This window comes from Equus caballus, chromosome X, assembly GCF_041296265.1.
Source record: "Equus caballus isolate H_3958 breed thoroughbred chromosome X, TB-T2T, whole genome shotgun sequence".
In the NCBI taxonomy this organism is placed as follows: domain Eukaryota; kingdom Metazoa; phylum Chordata; class Mammalia; order Perissodactyla; family Equidae; genus Equus; species Equus caballus.
Window position 1 is genome coordinate 68,673,110 of NC_091715.1, and position 22,456 is coordinate 68,695,565.

Sequence of the window (22,456 nt, forward strand, 5' to 3'; positions counted from 1 at the left end):
TGTAAAAAATGGTTCTCTTATAGTGCTCCTCTTGCTGCTGTATTCATCATAGAGAAACATCATCTAGTCATCCAAACCAGAAAACATGGTGACATCCCGAATTTCTCCTTCTCCTTTACCTTCAGAATCCAATTAATTACCAAGTTGTGCTAATTCTGTCTCCCCCAAATTTCTTAAATCTCTCCTTTGTCTCCATCCCTACTTCAAACTCTCTTAATCACTTGCTTGATGTATTGCAACAGTCTCCAGCCTGGCCTCTCTTAAATCTATTCTGAGTCATCTCATCAAAACACAGATCTGACCATGCCACTGCCCTTCCATGACTCAGTACTGCCAACAGGTACATTCTCAGTTCTTTAGCATGACACTTACAACTTTCTGTGGTTAAAAGCTTGGGCTCTGGAGTTAAACTGCCTGGTTTGAATCTCAGCTCCAACAATGTGCAACTTTGGGCAAGGTACCTAATTTCCTACTGTCTCAGTTTCCATATTTGTGTTATAATTGTGAGGAATACATGAGATATCCATGTAAGGCACTCAGAACACTGCCTGAAATATAAGTGCCCCATGATCATTAGCTAATGTCAACATTATGTATCTAGTCTCATGTCCTCCCATTCCCTGCCTTCAAGTTTATGTTCTAGCAATACTGCATTGTTTATAATTCCCTAAAGGTGTCATGCTGTTTCAGTGTTGTGTGCCTTTCTATTGCTGTTTCCTTAACCTCCTATGCTTTCATACACTTGTATGCCTAGCTAATACTCAGCTCAGTCCTTAGCTCAGACATCATCTTCAGAATACCTTCCCTAACCCCCACGCTCTGCCCCAGTCAGACTAATCGACTCACTTCTGTGACTTTATAGACTCTATGTATACTTTCAACTTAGCACTTACCACAGCCAATTGAAGTTGTCTGTCTATATCTGTCCCCCTGCCAGGCTGTAAGCTCTTTGGGCAAAGGGACGTGTCTTTTACGCTCTTTGTACCCTTAGTTAGCATTGTGCCCAGCATAGAGGGGATGCTTAATAAATCTTTCTTGAACTGAATTCTTCCCTTTTCACTGGATAACCAGTTAGGTATCCACATTTGTGGCTCACTTGATCAGGAAAAGAATGTCTCTCTTTCTCTTTTACCAAGCTGGTCTTTCCCATTTCAATAAATCCCACCAGCGTCCACTTAAATGTTCGAGTCAGAAACCTTGATTCCTCAATTCCTTTGCCCTCTACATCGAATTCATTAGCATATTATGTCAATTCTATTTCCAAAATATATCATTCTTTCCATCTCCACTGCCACCACCATCATCTCTCAACTGGCATCAGCCTTCTAACTGGTCTCTATACTTCCATTCTTGCCTCCCCCCCAACCTCGCTCTCCCCAACTCCACACAACAGCCAGAGTAGTTTTAAAATGTACATTAAATCATGGTACCTCTCCTGGTTAAAAGCCTTGGTGACTTCCCACTTTATTAAGACTGAGATTGAAGTCCTCACCATGGCCTACAGGGCCCTGCAGCTTATGGTCCCTGCCTATTCCATCTCATTCCCCCGTCCCTTACTCACTAGCACTAGTCACAGTTGCCTTCCTTTAGTGCCCAGAACACATCACGGTCTTTCTCGCCTCAGGGTCTTTGCACATGGTTGCCTACTCTGCCTGGAACACTTACCCTCTAGTTGGTTTTCTTTTTCTAACCTAGCTGGCTTTTTCTCACCCTTCAAGTTCTAGCCTTAAATCTCCTGATTTAAATGACCCTATCTAAATCCCTTTGTTAGTCTCTATCACTACCATCTGTGTGCTTCCATCATGGCACTTAGCACAATTATTTTCACTTATTTTTCATTTATTCTGTCTTCCTTGCTGGATTGCACATTCCGTGATACATGGACCAAAACTACACTGTTCACCAGCACCTGGCACAGTGTCTGGCACATTGTTAGCATTCAATAGATATTTCTTGAATGACTGAATGAGTTGATAAGGCAATCATTCAATCAATAAAGCAGGGGGGCATATGAACTTTCTTTTTGGTCTCTTAGGTAAGAAAAACTTTACAACTTCAGCTAGCAATTTAATTGTTGAGATAAATCATCTTGCTCAACCCAGTTGAGAAGTATTGTAGGAGACCCTAATCAAGCAAGAAAAGGATATACTTTTAAAAAGTCTGGCTCTTAGGCTCTTTATGCTTGTGAGTGACTCAGGAGTGATGACTGGAGTTACTACAAACCAGTGGTTCTCAACAGGAGGAAATTTTGCCTCCTCCCAGTGGACACTTGGCAATGCCTGGGTACATTTTTGGTTGTCAAAACTGGAGGCGGTGCAGGGAGTGTGCTACTGGTATCTAGCGGGTAGAGGGCAGGGATGCTGCTCAGCATCCTGTAACACATAGGACAGCCCTCCCAGAACAAAGAATTATACGACCAGAAAAGTCAACAGTGCCAAGGCTGAGAAACCAAAAGAGAAACAGGACTACCATCTACTTTGTGAAACATAACAGAACGGCCAAATATAGGTGTTAGCCTTTTAGAGGATTTGTAAAACTCAATAATTGAAGCATTAATAAGCTCTTGTGTTTCCTAAGATTTATTTCTGTTCTTTAGAGCAGGTTTCTGTTTGTTTGTTTTAAACAAAGAGTCCATTGATGGGCTTTAGGAAATTGCTGAATGCTCTGAAATTGTATCCAAAATTGTGTAATTGTAAGCATTTATCTGGGAGGAGGGGCCATCAGATTCTCAAAGGGGTACATGACCACCCAAAAGATTAAAAAGCCACTGGTATGAAGAGACCTTTGTGTTGTCTGCTGTACTTTAAAAAGGAGTGTTTTGTGGAAAGCATATTCTGCAAAATACTTAGAAATATGTATTCTGGAGGGGTGTCCTTTAGAGCTGCCTCGGGAGGCAGGCGAGTATGGTGGAAGCTCAGCTTGGTTTCTTCCTAGTTGTGGGGATGATACAGGTTTCACTGGGCTGTCAGGAGACCACGCAAGTAATTTGTTTAAGCCCTACTGAAGTGTTAGGCACACAGCAGGTGCTCAAGAAATGTTAGTTTTCTTCTTTCTCATAGGGTTGTGAGGATTGAATAAAATGCTTTGAGCACTACATGAAATAATGCATGTGGCACGTTGTCTGGCCAGTAGTAGATGTTTAATAAATGTCTATTTTTCTCTCATGTATTCTTTATACTAAAACCCTGGGTCTTATCACTGAAAGTAGGGAAAAGAGGTTAAGCCCAGAAATCTGAAAAATTTGAGTTTCAATCTTGGCTCTGCTATTTTACTAGCTGATCCTGGCCAAGTTACTTTCTGAGTGTTACTTTTCTCATAGGTAAATGGGAGATAATACCTACCTCCCAGGGTTGCTAAGAGATATAAATGAGATAATATACATATAAAGGATCTAGCATATGGATATACTTACATGGGATATAATTGGTGCTTAATAAATCTTAAGTTCTTTTCTCATTTAAACAGTTCCTAAATCCTACCTCTATGAAGCCTTTCTGCAATAGGAGGATAGTTTGCTGAATGCCTGGCAATGACCTTATCTAAATATAAAACTCAAATATAAAATGTCTAGTCTTTGTTTTCACTCATATTCACATATGTTCATATAAAATGATAATATTTCATTTAGAGATGTTTCCAGTATTTTGTTCCATGAGCTCTCAGTGTCAGCGAGGGCTGTTAGGCTAAATCCACATAGCATCCAATACAGCAGCACCGTGTTCAGTCTTTTTATTTATTAGGCACTTACTGGGTACCAAATTCTCAGCAATGAGGGACTAAGGAGCAACAGGTCCTTGGCTGTGAGAAGTTTTACCAGTATTTCTGACATTAACAATAATATCTAAAATTCAGTTTATACATATATATTAGTAATATATTTATATGTATTATTTATATATGCCAGCCACTGTTCTAAGCATTTTACCTGGACCAATATATTTAACTCTCACAATAATCCCCATTTGATAGCTGAGGAAACTGAGGCACACACTGGTTAAATAATTTGCTGAATTTGTCTAGCATATACTGTTACTATGATCACCTCTTGGAGCTGGTCAATGAACGTGGGTCTGTCCAATAAATGTATTTATTTGATTTTTACCTTTTAATTTCAATAATTTATTCAGATTTTTAGGGAAGTCATTCATACATGGTAAGACTTTGTACCAAAAGGTATGCAATGAAAAATAAGTCCTGACTTCTGGATTCTGGTCATAATAGAATAGCTTCTATCAGACTAATAATCATGATAAATTGAAGGTACTAAAGAGCATCCCCAAACAGGCAGAAACTAGAGGAAATTCAACCCTTGAAAGAAGGAAACTACACTGAGTAACAGTCATAGTTATATATATTTTGTGTGGTGTGTGCTAGAGCTCAGGCAGAAAGCTGCAGGCTTATTAACCTGAGAATTCAGAGCACAGAGTTCAGAGTTGCCAGAGCCTCATAATATATAATCCAAAATCTCCAGGTTCAAATAAAAATTCACTCGTCATACCAAGAATCAGGAAAATCTCAACTTGAATGAGAAAAGGCAATCAACAGATGTTAACAAGATGACACATAGGTTAGAATTATCTCACAAGGATTTTAAGGCAGCCATCATAAAAAATATTTCAAAAAGCAATTACAAGCATGCTAGAAACAAAATGAAAAAATAGAAAGTATCAACAAAAACCCAGAAAACACAAAGAATGCAAATTTTGGAACTGAAAAATACAATAACCAAAATAAAAAACTTACTGGATGGGCTTAATAGAAGAATAGAGATGACAGAGAAAAGAATCAGTGAATTTGAAAATAGAGTAATAGAAATTACCCAATCTGAACAACAGAGAGAAAATAGACTGAAAAATAATGAACAGAGATTTAGGGTCCTGTGGAACAAGAACAAAAGATCAAATATTTGTCTTACGAAAGTCACAGAAGGAGAAGATAAAGAAGGTGGCATTTAAAGAATATTCAAGGAAATAATGTCCGAAACTTCCCCAAATTTGGTGAAAGACACACTCCTACAGATTCAAGAAGGTTAATGAATCCTAAACAGGACAAACCCAAAGAAATCCACTCCAAGTCACATCATAATCAAATATCTGAAAAATAAAGACAAACAACAAAAACAGAACCCTTGAAAGTAGGTAGAGAGAAATGATGTCATCATTTTACATTCCCACCAATATGAGAACAATGATTTGAATGACAGTGGATTTCTCATCAGAAACCACGGAGGCTAGAAGGAAAAGGCACATTTTTTAAGTGCTGAAAGACAAGAACTGCCAATCCAGAATCCTATGGCTAGTGAAAATATCCCTCAGGAGTAAAAGAGAAATCAAGACATTCTCAGATGAAGGAAAACAAAGAAAATTTGTCTTCATCAGACGTACTCTAAAAGAATGGCCAAAGGAAGTTCTCCAAACAGAAAGGAAATGATAAAAGAAAAAATCTTAGAGCATCAGGAAGGAAGAAAGGATAACAGAAAGAGTAAAAATATGGGTAAATACAGCAGACTTTCCTTCTCCTCTTGAATTTTAAAAATTACGTTTGATGGTTGAAACAAAAACTATAACACTGTCTGATGTAGTTCTCAATGTAGAGGAAAATTTTAAGATATTATATTAGAGAGGAAAGTAAAGGGACATAAAGGCAGGTAAGGTTTCTACAGTTCACTCAAAGTGGCAAAATGTTGATAGCAATAGACTGTGATAAGTTACGTATATAATCTAACACCTAAAGCAACTACCAAAATATCTATACAAAGTGATACACTCAAAAACACTATAGTTAAATAAAAATGGAAATCTTCAAAAAGATGTCCAAGAAAATCTGCAGGAAGGCAGGAGGAAAAAACATGGAACAAACACAAAACAAACAATAAAATGGCAGACTTAGGCCCTAACATATTAATAACTACATTAAAGGAAAATGGTTTAAACATACCAATTAAAAGACAGAGGCTGGCAGAATGCACGAAAAACCACAACCCAACTATATTTTGTCTACTCCAAATATAATGATATAGAGAAATTAAAATAAAAATGATGGAAAAAGCTATACTATATAAACAGTAATAAAAAGAAAGCATAAGTGGCAGTTTCTTAAAAAAGTAAACCTATACTTACACCATATAATCCAGCAATTGCATTTCTGGGCATCAATCCCAAAAATATGAAAACTTACATCCACACAAAAACTGTTCATGAATGTTTAATTTTAATAGCCAAAAATTGGAAACAACCCAGTTGTTCTTCAATGGGTAAATGGTTAAACAAACTATGGTACATTAATACCATGGAATACTATTCAGCAATAATAAGGAATAAATATTGATGCATGGAACAACTTGGATAGATCTCAAGGGAATTATGCTGAGTGAGAAAAGCCAATCTCAAAAGGTCACATACTGCATGATTCCATTTAAATCACATTCTCTAAATAAAAAAAACTATAGACATGAAGAACAGATTAGTGGCTTTCAGGGATTAGAGATGGGGTGGGAAAGAGAAGAAGGCTGCTGTGGTTATAAAAGAGTAGCACAAGGGAGATCTTTGTGGTGATGGAACAATTCTGTATCCTGAATCTATACATGTGATAAAATTGCATAGGACTAAATACACACACACACACACACACACACACACACACAAGTGCATGTAAAATTGGTGAAATTCGAGTAATGCCTATGGAGTGTACCAGTGTTGGTTTCCTGGTTTTTATATGGTACAACAGTTACATAAGATGTTACCATTGGGGAAAACTGAGTGAAGGATACATGAAACCTCTTTGTACTACTTTTGCAATTGTCTGTGGATCTAAAACCGTTTCAAAATGAAGAAGTTTTGAAAAATCATTGGATGGGAAAGGATAAAAAATTCATTGGAGGAGATTAATAGTAGATTGAGTACTAAAAAAGAAAGAATTAGTAAACTTGAAGATAGATCAATGGAAATCAAACAAACTGAAGCACAAAGAAAAACTATTGGAAAAAAAATGAGAAGAGTGTCAGTGACTTGTAGGACAGTATCAATCAATCTAACACATGTGTACCCAGAGTCCCAGAAAGACAGGAGAGAAAATAGGGCAAAAAAAAAAGAATAAATACTGGCTGATAATTTTCCAAATTATATCCAAAAGTGCAACCCACAGATCCCAGAAGTCAGGGAATCCGAAGCAGGACAAATATGAACAAAAGTATATTGAGGCACATCATGGTCAAAGCTCTGAAAAACAAAGATAAATTTATAAAGGCAGCCAGAGGAAAAGACAAATTATATACAGGGAAATAATGATAAGAACAAGACTAACTTTCCAACAGAAACAACGGAGGCCAGAAGAAACTAAAACACTGTCAATTTAAAATTTTATACCAGAAAAAAATACCTTTAAAGATGAAGGCAGAAAAAAAATTGAAAGCAGGTAGGTAAAGGGCTTCTGCTTCTGGCTATGAGGCAAAAGAGGATGTGGAATTTTCTTTTTAGAAACAACTGGAAAATTGACAAGATATAGGAAACATTTATTTTCAGATACTGGACAATGTGCAACAAAAGATAGCCATCTGAGAGAAAAGGGATACAAATGAGGTGAGCCTTACCATCACCCTAGCTTTCTTCCTGGAGGTAATCCTTGGACTGTGGTGTGAGGGTGGGGAGGATCTAAACAGAGTCTGGCAATCTCTGAATAGAGGACACAGAGACTGGAGTTCAGAAAGGTCAACGTGGTTAGAAATTGCGGGGATGGAGCTATGCCAAAAAAAGAGTGCTAGAAATATGCGTAGAGGTTCCCTTGAATCTTTTGATGAATACCAACCTGAACATGGATAGGGTAAAACTTCACAAAGACAGTCTAGAAAAACTTTCAGGAAAACAATTACTGAGGAGTTGTAAGATGAACACTTCCTAGAGTTCACAGAGGGCCAAAGTGGAGAGACCTCACTGAATACATGGGGCATTAGCAGAGACTTCAGAGGGGCAGTACCTTCAAAATGGCTAAATTAGCCCTAGAGTCCTACTCAAGACTTACTCTAAATGAGCTTAAAAACAAACCTCAAAACAAATCAAACTGATCCACAATAAATTGTCTATTGAAAAAAAGTACAATCCTCTCTAAATCAATAAAAAAAATCCAGGACTCAACAATGCAAAATTCATGATGTCAGATAGCTAATTAAAAAAATTAGTAAACATACAAGAAAGCAGGAAAATGTGATTTATAACCTGGAGAACAATTAAGTCAACAGAAACAGACTCAGAAATGATGGAGATAATGGAATTAGAAGACAAGGACCTTAAAACAGCTATTATAAATATGCTCCATATGTTCAAGAATATAAAGAAAAGATGAACACAATGAAGAGAGAAATGGAAGATATTTTTCCCTGGTTATCTTTTTTTTTTTAAAAAAAGATTTTAGTTTTTTGGAAGACACTTTTCTTTTTGAGGAAGATTAGCCCTGAACTACCTACTGCCAATCCTCCTCTTTTTGCTGAGGAAGACTGGCCCTGGGCTAACATCCATGCCCATCTTCCTCTACTTTATACATGGGACACCTACCACAGCATGGCTTTTGCCAAGTGGTGCCATGTCCACACCTGGGGTCAAAACCAGTGAACCCGGGGCTGCCAAAGCGGAACATGCGAACTTAACTGCTGCGCCACCGGGCTGGCCCCGGAAGACGCTTTTAAAAATAGAAATCCTAGAGATGAAAAATACAATATTTGAAAGGAAAATTTCACTGGATGAGATTAACAGCAGTTATATACTGCAGAAGAAAAGATCAATGAACTTGAAGGCAAAGCAATAGAAACTCTCCAAAATGAATCACAGAGAAAAATAAAAGACTGAAAAAAATTAAAAGGTTCACAGTGACCTATGAGACAATAACACTGGTCTAACAGATTTAACTGGAGTCCCAGACGTAGAGGACAGAGAGAGATGACAGAAAAGAAATAATGGCTGAAGTATTTCCAAATTTGATGAAAACTATAAACCCTCAGATCCTAGAAGTTCAATGAATTCCAAACAGGATAAACACAAAGTAAACCACACCAGGGCAAACTGTAATCAAGCTGCTGAAAACTAGTCACAAAGTTAAAAAGCAGCCAGAGAAAAAACAGCACGTATTACACAAAGGAACAAAGAATGATTACAGACTTCTCAGGAGGGAATACGCAAACAAGAAGACAATGGAATGATGTCTTTAAAGTTCTGCAAGAAAAAACTATCAACCTAGAACTCTATATGCAATGAAAATACCTTTCAAAAATTAAGACACAATAATGACTTTTCAAACAAAAGCTGAGAAAATTTGTTGCTAGCAGACCTATACTATAAGAAAAACTAACTGAAGTTCTTTAGGCAGAATGTAACTTTTACCAGATGGAAATCTGGATCTACACAAAGGATTGAAAAATGCTAGAAAGGGTAAATATACAGGTAAATATAAAGTATCTTCTTACTCATCTTTTAATTTATTTAAATAGTTTAGGGCCATGTTGGGAGCAGCAGGTCCAGTGGTGGCTGCATATGTACTGACTGCAAAGGAATGCCACTGAAGGCCATGGAGCAGTGAGGCAGGCTGTCAGCCTGGTGGCAGAGTGAACGGAGCAACACAGTCCAGCCAAAAGGTGGCACAGCCCAGCTGGGGGTTGTGGTCCAGAGCTGCTCATAGCTGGTGCATTCTAGATTGAGCATTGCATCCCTTGGCTGGTATGAGTAGCTGTCTAGCCTCCCTGCACGCCCTGCTGGGGCCCACACAGCAGGTGCTCGCTCCTTCTGAGACCTCTTGTCTGGCTGAGCTCTGGGTCTTCTCTTCCATCCCTTCCTTTAAGCTTCTCAGTTCTCTCCTCTGAAGTACTGGCACCATGACTGGTGCCTGAACTCCCTAACCACAAGAGGCACATGGAAAAGGTATCCTTAGTTATACTTGCTATAATCTCTGTAACTTTATTATTGTTTAGTAAATCATTATTTTGAAATCCCAGAATTTTACTTCCACCTGGACAGTAACATAATGAGAACATGGATTGTTTGGCTTAATAAAGGAAGATTAGAAGACTAGCTTTCTCAAGCCAGAGCTACAACATCTATGTTTAAAGAAGCTGAAAAAGATGAAACTGAAATATCAGTGAGGGTTCCAACTCATGGAAGAAAGACATTTACCTCAAAGACATGGGTGAAATTGTAAGTAAGAAATAAAATATGATTAAAATTATCTTTATATATGTCATTAATTTACCTTATAGTGTCTTATGCATAGAACATTTTCAAAAAGTTTCAAAATAATTCACTATTTAAGTTGTGGCATTATTTTCAGACCATTCATTAATAGTTAAAGGGGAAGAGATTGAGTGTTTTAAGTGTAGATATGATGAGCTTATTAAAAACCAAAAGTTGTTTGTTAGAGCTTTTCAAACTAGAAATGAAAAAGTCACTGAAGCCTCTTATGTGTAAGTTATTGCACTGTGTGGGCTGAAGAAATGCATACGATAGCTTAGAGACCAATAAAGCCTTGGACCGTTGACATTGCTCAATGCCTACCAGAGGAAAAGTTGGTAAAACCACTCACAATACTGCCTCTTTTCAGTGGCACAGTAGCTTGTTTATTTAAGTGTTTAGCTCTAAACATGAAGACTTAGTTACTATCTCATTTGTAGAATTGTACTTTGACCTTACAACCAGACAAGTCTACAAATGTGGCTGGACTTGCTGTTTTGCTTGTAGTCATGTGGTATCAGCACTAACTAATCTTTGAAGAAGACCTTTTTTACATGAACAGTTGACAACACACACAAGTGGTTCTAAAATATTGAAAGTGCTGAATAACTTATTTGAATCTCATGGTCTATCCTGGAGCAACTTTGCCTATATTTGCACAGAGGTGCAAAAGCAATGGCGGGTAAAACTGCTGGCATCATGGTATAAATTAAGGCAGTAGCACCAAAGTATACCAGCAGTCATTGTATTCTTTACTGCTATGTACTCACCACAAAAAAAATCCAACTTCACTTAAGAATGTTCTTGGTGAAGCACTAAAAATTATTAAATCTTGATCCTGGATTTAATACTCTGTGTGACCAAATGGTGCTTCTGATGTAAGCTACACTATGCTGGCGGTCTTGAGGAAAGCACATCCGTGATTGTGCTGTGGCTTAACCAGCCACTTTCCATGGAATATCATTTTTTTCTTGAAACATGGAAAAACCACGATTAAATACTTGCGTATTTGGTAGATATTGTCTCAAAAATGAAGTGAGCCTATCACTTCAGGGTAAATAACTGACATTATTTGTCGCCAATGATAATATTCACATTTTTGAGTGAAAATCAGAATTTTAAAAAAACTTCATTCTGCCACTGTAAGCTTGATAGCTTACCAAAACTTAACCTTTGTTCCAATGAGATCAGTAGTGATATCAATTAATGCGATTTTTTTGATATTGCATAAAATTTTTCAACATTTGTCATATTTGCATAACTTGGTAAACCAATATTTTCCAAATAATCAATATGTATAATATGGGTCAAATATCCACTCAAAGTACAAGATGACCAATGAATTTTGATGTAACACTATATAAAAAGTTCATTGACATGGTTTCAGATTCCACACAGCATTAACCTTTTAAGAAACTATCATTTGTAGGGTTTTTGTGTAGTATCAAAGAAGAATATCCATAATTATCCATAAAGGTTATTAAAATATTCCTTTTTCCAACTACATATCTACGTGAACCTGGATTTTCTTCATATAGTTTAATAAAAACAACATCAAAACACACTGAATGTAGAAGCAGGTAGAAGTCAGCCATCATCTACTAAGCCAGATGTTACAGAGATGTGCAAAAATGTACAGCAATGCCCTTCTTCTCATGAAATTTCTTTTTGTCTTGGAAAATATAGTTTCTTAATCACAATGTGTTATTTGTGCTAACATGTTCTGGATTTATTATTCTTATTTTAAGTGAATTAATATTTTAAAAATTAAAGAAAATAATTGACTGTTTAGAGCAAGACATAACAATGTATCATGGGGTTTATAATATATGCAAAAGTAAAATATATGACTACAATAGCACAAAAGAAGAAAAAGGGAAAAACGGAAGAACACTATCATAAGGGTGCTATATTATACATGAAGTAGTGTAATACTATTTGAAGGTAGACTATTACAAGTTAAAAATGTATACTGTAAACCACAGAGCAACCACAAAAAATCAAAACAGAGTTATAGCTAATAAACAAATAAAGGAGATAAGTGGAATCCTAAAATAAAATTCATTTAATTCAAAAGAAGGCAGCAAAATAGAAAGAAGGGAACAAAGACCAGATAGGACAAATAGAAAACAAATAGGAAGATGGACTTAAACTTAAACATATAAATAATTTATTTAAACATAAGTGGTCTAGGCACCCCAGCTAAAAGGCAGAGATTGTCAGACTGGATTAAAAAATCATGATCCAACTATATGCTGTTTACAAGAGATACAACTTAAATGTGAAGACACAAATAGGTTAAAAGAAAAGGACAGAAAAAGATATACCACACAAATAATAATTGTGATGAAGCAGGTGTGATAATATAAAAATCAGACAAAGTAGACTTCAGAACAAGGAATATTACCAGAGACAAAGAAGAATATTCCTTAATAATAAAGGGGTCAATTCATCAAGAAGATCTAACAATTCTAAATGTGTATACATCTAATAACAAAGCTTCAAAAATACACGAAGCCAAAACCAACACATCTGAAAGGAAAAACAGCCAAATCCAAAACCATGGTTGGAGATTTCAACTCTCTCAGTAGTCGACAGAACACGTAGAGAGAAAATCAGTAGAGATACAGAAGACATAACACTCAGCCAACCTATCTAACTGATAATGATAGAAAATGCAAGTCAATAACAGCAAAATACATATTCTTTGCAAATTGTACATGAACCATTCGCCAAGACAGATCATATGCTGGGCCATATAACAAATTTCAATAAAAAAAAAAAGGACTGAAATCACGCAAAGTATGTTCTCTGAGCACGACAAAATTAAATTAAAATGAATATAAATAGAAAAATGTCTGGAAAGTCCTCAAATATTTGGAAATTAATTTTTAAAAATCCACAGTTCTGAATAGCCCATCAATGAAATAAGAAAATTAGAAAATATTTTGAACCAAATGAAAACATATCAAAATTTGTGGGATGCAGCTAAAGCAGTGCTTAGATAAAAATTTATAGCATAAAATGCTTAGAAAAAAGGTTTAAAAATTACTGAACTAAGTTTCTATCATGAGAAACTAGAAAAAGAACTAAAAATCAATACAAAGTAAGTAGAAGGAAGGAAATAACAAAGATATGAGCAGAAATAATGAAAGAGAAAAATAAAATCAATGAAACTAAAAGGTGGCTCTTTGAAAAAAAAAAAACCCAGTTCAATAAAATTGATAAACTACAAGCTAAAATCATCAAGAAAAAAGGAAAATTAGCAATATTAGGAACGAAAAAGGGGATATCACCACAACTCCTACAGACATTAAAACAATAATAAGGGAATATTATGAGTGAATGGGCACATTATTTGAAGACAAATTATCAACATGGAAGCAAAAAGAAATAGAAAATTCAAATAGCTATATAACTATTAAAGAAATAGAATTCATAACTATAAACCTTCCTACAAAGAAAACTCTAGGCTCAAACGTTTTCACTGGTGAATTCTATCAAATATTTAAGTAAGACAGTATCAATTTTACATAAATGCTTTCAGAAAACAGAAAAGGTGAGGATACTTCTCAAGTCATTTTATAAGATCAGCATTGCCCTGATAGCAAAACCAGACAAAGACATTACAAGAAAAGAAAACAACAGGTCAACATCCCTCATGAACATAGACTGAAAAACCCTTGACGAAATTTCAGCAAACTGAATCCAGCAATATATAGAAAGGATAATATACCATGAGCAAGTAGGGTTTACCCCAGGAATGCGACATTAGTTTAACATTTTAAAAAAGCAACAGTTAATGCAATTTACTGTATTAACAGAATAAGAGAACACTATACAATCATTTCAATGGATGAAGAAAAAGTATCTGACATAATTCAACACTCATTTGTGAGAAAAATTCTCAGTAAATTAGGAATAGAAGGGAACTTCCTCAACCTAATAAAGGACATTTATGAGAAAACCCATAGCTAACATCACACTTCATAGTGAAAGATTAAGAGTTTTCCCCCTACGCTCGAGAACAAGACAAAGATGTTCACTCCCACCACTTCTATTCAACATTGTATTGGAGGTCCCAATCAGTGTAAGGCAAGAAAAAGAAATAAAAGGCATGAAGATTGTAAAGGAATACGTAAAACTCTCTTTATTCACAGATGACGTTTGTATACATGAAACATGCTAAGGAATCTACAAAAAAGCTACTAGAGCTAATGAGTTTAGCAATGTTACATTATTCAAGATCAATATAAAAAATCAATTGTATTTCTATATTCTAGCAACAAACAATTGGAAATTGAAATTAAAAAATACCATTTATAATAACATCAAAATCATGAAATACTTAGGGATAAATTTAACAAAATTTGTGCAAGACCTGCTCACTGAAAAGTACAAATTAAAATGTGAAATTCAAGACTTAAGTAAGTGGAAAGACATAGCAAATTCACGGATTGAAAGATTAAATATTGTTAAGATGTTATTTCTCCCCAAATCAATGTACAGATTCAGTGCAATCTACAGATTGCACTGCAAGATTGTTTCACGTTAGTAACATACACTCCTATATAATCAACTTAATTCTTTTCAATGGCTACATATATTCCCTCACATGAATGAGGCGTAGTTTGTCCAACCAGTCTATTAAAAGTGGTTTGGTTAAATACATATTTTTTGTTCACTAAATTGTGTTAATAAACTTACCTGATGATTCAGGTATATACATTTACCTGATATATCTGTATATATGTATACATATACCTATATATGAATACATGATATAATATAACTGCCGTACTCTATCCTAGATCATAGGATCCAAATAGCATTACTGGATTACAGAACATTCTTATATATAATAGTCCATAAGCCTTATTACATAGAGTGGGCGATTTGCTAAATTAGCCACGTACTGGTCTTTTTATGGGACCCCATGTCACCTTTGAAATTTCCCTATGGTATAGATACCTAGGCTAATCATAGGGGCAGGCTCTGTTTCTCTCAGCTTTCCCAGCTGGGTCCAACTCTGCTTCCAGCTGGGATCGCCTCCTTATTCCATGCCTTGCCAGCCAACCTGGCTCTCCAACTCCTGGGCTGGGACTAACTCCCTGATCACTGGCTTTATGGCATTACTGATTTTGTATCTCTTGAGGGCTATGACTGAAATCTTACCACTAATCACTTCTAATGTTTATGCTGGGCTTGCCTTCCCAACTCCCTGCCCTTCACAGGCAACCTAGTGTTTTCCCATGGATATGTCTATTTCCTACATCTGGGATACCTAGTACTTCTTACAAAGGATAGGTAGTTGCTACTGGGGTTAAACAATTTCTAGAAAAAGGCTAGATTATGCTTCCAATTCTTTCATCAAAAATAGAAGTTATTTATGTATGGTGATGGATAAAAAATAGACTATTGGTGGTGAACACGATGCAGTCTGTACAGAAGCTGAAATATAATAATGTACACCCGAAATTTACACAATGTTATAAACCACTATGACCTCAATAAAATAATAAAAAAATAGAAGTTTCCCAATGTGAATGTTGAGATACATTATTTAAACACTCATTTATTCAGTTGTTCATTCAATCAATGAACACCAACTAGGTGGGTAGTTAACACTCTGCTAACCATTGAGGGGGAATGCAGACAACCAAAACACAGGTGATAGAATGAATGGTACAGACTGTAAGTGTTACAGGAGCGTACTCGAACCTCTTAACAGGTTTGCCTTTCTCAAGTCTCTCCCTTTTGCAACCTATTTTCCATGGGCTACCAAATGGGCTTTCTAAAATCCAAAACTTATCTGTTTTCACAGAAAAAAAGTATAAACTCTTTAGTATAGCATTCAAGGCTCTTCATAACCTGGCTCCAACTTCCATTCAAGCCTTAATCCTTCCTACTCTCTCTCATAAACTCTAGCTTCTACTACTATATCAAACTCCTCACTGGTTCCATGAGGCACCATGTCCTTTCCAATCTCTGTCCCCTCTGCCTAGAATGTCTTTCCCTCTTCTTCACCCGGCAAACTCCCGACCAACCTCCAAGATTCCATTCAAAGCCTTGGTGAAACATTTCCGCTATGCTCCTCATCTGTCCTGGATTTGAGCACATTGTTCCGTCACCTTTATTAGATGATGATATTTCTGAGGGCACTGGGTTTATCTTGTTAGTCTTTGTGTCTCTGATTCCAGGTCTGATGAGGGCCTGGCAAGTAGTAGGGGCCCAGTGAATACTTGTTAAATAAATGAAGGAACAAATGAATGTGAAGGAAGAGCTCAAAGGGCCTTGGTCTATTTAGGTAAGGGATTTGTAAAGGCGTAGGGCTTGAAGCTGGACCTAGGAAGACAGTAGAGAGGTGGGGAAAGGGCATTTGGAGGAGGAGGACTATTATCCTAGGAGACAGAGGAACAAAAGCCCAAGTCCGAGAGTGAAGACTGTGAGGGGGTCAGCCAGACGTCGGCTGACTGATGCACTGCCTTGACCTTTTGACCAACTAGATTTCTCAATTATATTTTCAGCTTCTGGGAGGCAGAGTATTTTGTCTACTCATTTGTATCCCCTTTATATTTGATGCACATCCCCATAGCCACTGTTCCTACAGTCTTGTGGTTCTTATTCTGCTCCGTAATAGAATTATTCATATATCTACATATCTCCCCAGCACTTATACCACCCTCTCTCCCAAGTTGCTTGAGGCAGGGGCTGAGGTCTTAGTGTCTTTGCATCTTCCAAGACACCTAGCACAGTGCCTGGGCCACAATGGGTGCTGAGTAAATATTTCTTGATTTACCATCTGTTGATCTGATTACAGAGGGCCACAGGATACTTGTGTGCAACTACATACCGTGGCACAAAGCTTCTATATGCCTTCACACCGCGTAGTCTGTTTTTGGCAATTTTCATAAAAACGTTATCTTATTGTACCTGGAAGACTGTTATTTCAATTTTCCTCTTTGTTCCTTCTTGGTTGACTCACATCTCTTATACCAGAAGGATATGACAGAAGGGATTCAAAAAGGGTTTGGACAAATTTATGAACGACAAAGTCATAAATGTCTGGGTATAAGAAATTGTTGGGAGCATGCAAAGGGGAAGGAGAAAACTTCATTCCAAAAGTTCCTATTATGTGCCAAGAACTGTGTGTTAGGCACTTGACATACATTACATCTCATTTAATCTCACAGAATATATCCGTATAAAGACAGGACATGTCTATCTATAAGGCCAAGTCCACATCCATTCAGGCACACAGCTTCTCCAGGTACCAGAGGCGGTATTCATCTTTACTAAAATTCTATCAACCTTTTAAGACAGATGAATCTATGGATTTGCCTTGTTTCATAGGAACAGAACACTCATTCTCAATTCAGGCTTCTACAGCTTGAAACTACTTTTTGACATAACTTGATCAGTTTTTAAAGTCTCAGTGCTTTAAATTACAATGCAATCTGAGATATTCCCACAGCAATAACAGCAATTACATTTGTTCACAAAAGTAATTTGTTCGCTTACCTTTATGTTTCATAAAGCTTCCAAATACTGAATAAAGGTAAGTCAAGTCAAGAAAAGAGACTTCTATTAACCCTGACACCAGCAAATTGTCTCAAATTATAGCATGCCTTCTTTTTGTATTCTAGATGCATTGAGTGGTTTTTCTGAGATACATATTACATCTCATCTGTGGTTAGAAGAAAATTGGAAGGAAATTAGTTTAAGTTGTTTCTAATTTTTAAAAAAAATAATAGTAACTTTAAAAAGCATAAAGCTCCCAAGTGTACAGCTTCTGCATCTGGCAGGAATCAAAATGTTATAACCAAAGTATCGTTTCTACTCCTCGGGAAATGGCTTGAGAAGGTGGGGCTGCAGGTCCTGCTTCATTATTATAAGTTATACAGTCTAAGACCTGCAGCTACACATCCTGATCTGTGATAACATGTTTCCTGCCGGGCCGGGGGGGCGGGGAAGAGAAGGGGTACACCTTCGGATAAGGGATTATCAGCACACTCACAGGTCCCAGACAGCTTACTATTAACCTGTTCTGGGAAAACTAGAACAGACATCTTTGCCTTGGAAAACGTAAAGCCCATCTCACGTGACTAAAGACAATGGCAAGGGTTCAAACGACATGTTTCACACTTTGGATGGTCCCGCCCCAGCCTCTGTGTGCCTCTAATTGCTGGAAAAACACCAGACCTGTCTTTGTGGGGATTATATGTTTCTTAAATTTTATACTAGTCGAAGAAAACTGAGAGACCAGGACTACCACCAAAGGACATAGGTGTGACATACTGCCTATGGGACTTTTTAAAGATAGATGAGAACGCAGCTTGTACATTTTAAAAATTGCCCTTCCTTTCTTGAGGCTAGGGGATGAAAATATGTATATATTCCAAAGACTTCTTTGTGTGAACAGGTGACCCCTTCCCACAGTCTCTGTAATTAATTGAGAAATTAAAGTTGGTTGGCCTTTGAGATCTCTTGTAAAAAAAGGCAGAAGGTCTTGAATATTTTGGAACAAGAGTCCACTATTCTGCCAAGACAGTGTGTTATTGTTATTGGAGTGTCTCTCAACAAAACGGTATTGAGTGGCGAGGACGTGATTTTGATTAGGTGGAATGACTCAGCTCTTCCCCTTAAAGAAGAGAGGACTTGTCAGAGCCTTACTTACCTCATGATCTGGGATCTCAGAGGATAGTGTTTTCCCTAGGATGACCCCGGTCAAGTATGTCCAGCATCGAGCTGTGTTGGCAAGGTTATAGCCGCCTGTCTCCATCAAGAATTGTGAAGTTAGGAAAGAACAGTCACAAAACAGCAGAAGAGGGAAGAGGGGTAAGGAAGGAGAGAAAAATGTTTTAATAAAAGGGCTAAAAAGACAACTGCAACTCGTAGAATTTCACCTAAACATCCCTTTACGATATTTGTGAACCACCGAGCGGGTAGACTTTAATGGACCAGTCAGACCATGAACAGTGTGGAACTGGGAAGTCCAAGGCCCACAGAGATTCAAGAGGCCCTTATCTCCGAACACACATGCACCCCATGACTCCAAGCTCCTCAATCCCATTAAGAGTCATCGGCAAGACTGAGATCCCTGGAACCTGGGTCTCTTGAGGTGACCGACCCAGCGTGAGGGTTTCTGTGATGAATTTTGCAACAATTCTATAAAATGACTGCTGGATGTGATTTGAATGTTGAAACTATTGGCAGATACAGCCCTAGAAAAATCCAGGAAAGAGAAAAGGAAAATGCTGACAGGAACCTACTTCCTTCTTTTAATATCAGCATTCCTTTTCTTCACAAAACACAGGCCTAGTGGCAGAGATCAAAGAGAATGAGATGAGGAAGGGACTGCTGATTGACGCTCTGACCTATCTCGTCAGGTCCTGTCACAGTCACCCAGCAGCCATACTACACTGGCTAATAATCAGCATATTTTTGTGCTGAATAGATGTGTTCTGCCATGCAAGCATTAGAACATTGGCCTTTAGCTAAATTCCAAGAGTGTAAGGATAAAATGGAATGATTTCCTAACCTCAGTGCAGCCTGAGGGAAATAGAATCTGATCTATTTTAGGTAGAGTGATCACATAATTTATCATCCAAAATGGTACATTTTTGAGAGTAAAAGGGGACACTACTAATAATTACACTGGGATAACACATATAAATTTGGACATATGGCCACCCTTTTCTTTCTACTCCTTGAAAGATGAGGGATGCTGGGGCTTCTGGAATGTGGCTTTTAGGCCTCAATGGGGTCCACTGAAGCTTGAGCCATGGCCATTCCCACTAATTGTCTATGTGTTATTGGCGGTTGAGAATTTAAGTGAAATATTACAGGTATTACTTTAAACACTCCTGAGGTGGAGAATCTGAATTTATAAGATGGACTTATTGGGCATGATTATTTGATTCCAAAAAGAGTCACTACAGGTTTTAAATAGTAAGCTCTCTCTGGTGCAAATACAATACGATTTGATTTGCAAAAACTCCATTTATGCACAGGCCTTTCCAGGAGTACACGTATTGCATAAGAAGAGTTATATATTCAAAAGCCAAAACTTTGGGCTGAGAAAGCAAAGAGGCTTTGAAAATGCTAAGTAAAGGCTGTAGCCTCAAACAAAAGTTGAATGAGCACAGACGTACGTTGTGGAAAGGGCGTTCGTTCCTTCTCCCTACCTGTACCTGGATAGCCATCACCATCTTTAGTGCCATCAAGGAAAGCAATATGTCATGCAGTACCTATCAATTTTGCCTTTTCCCTGAGTTGAAGTTAATACATTTCTTGCCAGCTTTTCATAAGAGCTTGTCTCTTGTAAGCACTTTTAATTTTGATCCCTCTAGGGTTGGAGGCTGCCAAAGGACCAGGCTTGTGGATTTGTGTTGAATGCTCACTCAGTTTTATAAGGATTTCCCATGATCTCCTCTAATTTGGTGTTTACAACAGGTTGACAAAAGCAACAAACTATTAGCTGTTTCATAATGCACATATTTCAAGCTCAATCTGCTTGATCATGTTGTTTTAACACACCAATTCATTCATCCCATGAAATAAAGATTGTGCCAGATAGACAGAGGATTCTAAGCAAGGCATCTTCAAGGTAGCTGAGATTGTGAAAGGTCCCTTTCACAAATGTGTAAATGCTTCTATTAAACAGACCCAGCTTTCTGTTGGTTAAATAATATAAAACATCACTATACGCTGAAGGCAAGAATGCCCAAGAGACTCCTTAGATCTCTCATTTTTGCTTTATTGTAACAAATCCATGCTTTTTAAGGGGAGGAGAAGTCATTTCTGAATTCAGCTTAGATATTTAATTAATTCATATGTTAGAATTTTAGTGGTATGTTTCCAAAAGATGATTCTTAGAACTGAGCATCAAAGACTATACTGAGAGAAGATGGATCAAAGTCCACTGAGCTTAACATCTTCTATTCTTAATAAGATCTGATGTCACCTTTAACCTAAGGACCTTTGCTTCAGGAATTAAAACTCAGACTTCAGAGTGCCAAGGAGTCACCGCACATGCCAAGCTGAGGAGAAGTGTGTCAGAGCACTTCCTTATTATGCTGAACTCTGAAGGTGGCAGAGTTCATTGACCACAGGCAGGTAGCCTAAGAAAGCCAAGTTTTCCTCAGTTCCATGGACAAAATGTGGAGGAAGGTCAACAAATTCTCCTGGTGACCTTCCTGTGTACTCACCTCCTCCCAAGATGAGCGTTGCCAATTGCCACTGAAGGATGTACTTAAGACACTTGCCAATTCCCACTGGAGTCATGTTAAAGGAGCACATGGGATCCCCAGCTATTGTATCAGCTCCCAGCTGTAAGACGACTGCTTTGGGATTAAAGGCTATGTATACCTCCTTTAGTACACTGTAGAAAAGAGAAAGGATACAAAATGTCAGAAAAAGATAGGTCAGTTTGGTCTAGGAGTGGTGGTGATGGGGCCAGTTGGAGGTATAGATGAATCAGCAAATAGTGCAGGAAAAAACCCCAACTTGTCAAACTCATCAAACTTTCCATCTAAAAAGGCTGAGTCAGATTGCATGTAAATTATACCTCAATAAACCTGACTTACAAAAACAACTGCCCCCTACTTCTACCCTCCCCAAGGACTGAATTTGCCCTTCTGTTTTAGAACTCAGACTTCCTTTAAATTCATATTAATTTAACTTCAACAGCCATAGGACAGAGTGTACACTTTTACTCCATTTTACAATCTGGGAAAATAAGACATATGCATCGAATCGTTATTAAGGATTATTTGTGGTAATTTAAGACTGTCAGCATACTTGGAGTTTATCACCTAGTTATTGAAGGGGGCTGGTGAAGAGAATTATATGCTTTGAAAGCATAGATGTTATCAGCTTACTTTTTATTACACTAAAGGACTTTTGGGTTATAAAATGCAGCCCTCTGCAATTTGTATGTAACCAGAGTGTTATTGGGCAGGGAACCGTAACAACCGATCCAAAGTTATAAATCTGAAAGCACCCTAAAAACCAAATTGTACTGGGTAATAATGAGCATGATTTTGGGTAGAATCATTCAATGCTATCAAATCAATCTAACAGCATTTTTGACAGTTAGAAGCCTTATAGATGAAAAGGAAGTAGTCAATGTGACAGATGACCTCAGTCAGGCTTCCAGTATTATCATTAATTGAACACTGACAATGTCCAGAATGCATTCCTAGGAGTTATAAGATCCTTGCTCTCAAGGGGCTTACAATCTACTT

The 22,456-nt window shown here is 37.3% G+C and overlaps 1 protein-coding gene across 9 annotated transcripts in view; it reads right to left on the reverse strand.

The window, feature by feature from the left end:
- Positions 1-22,456, reverse strand: part of HDAC8 (histone deacetylase 8) — a 199,811-nt gene that overhangs the window by 94,579 nt on the left and 82,776 nt on the right. For 8 of the 9 annotated variants that reach the window (XR_002805445.2, XR_011434763.1, XR_011434764.1 and 5 more), the window contains 2 exons: positions 21,419-21,591; positions 18,886-18,980 (listed from right to left, as the gene is read on the reverse strand). Coding sequence is in view for 5 of the 9 variants with exons in the window: in XM_070257501.1 (XP_070113602.1) it covers positions 18,886-18,980; positions 21,419-21,591 (268 nt within the window). In the remaining 4 variants the exon portion in view is untranslated. Of the gene's footprint in view, positions 1-14,999; positions 17,896-18,885; positions 18,981-21,418; positions 21,592-22,456 lie in introns of those variants that run through there. The other variant, XM_023633824.2, reaches the window with a different exon arrangement.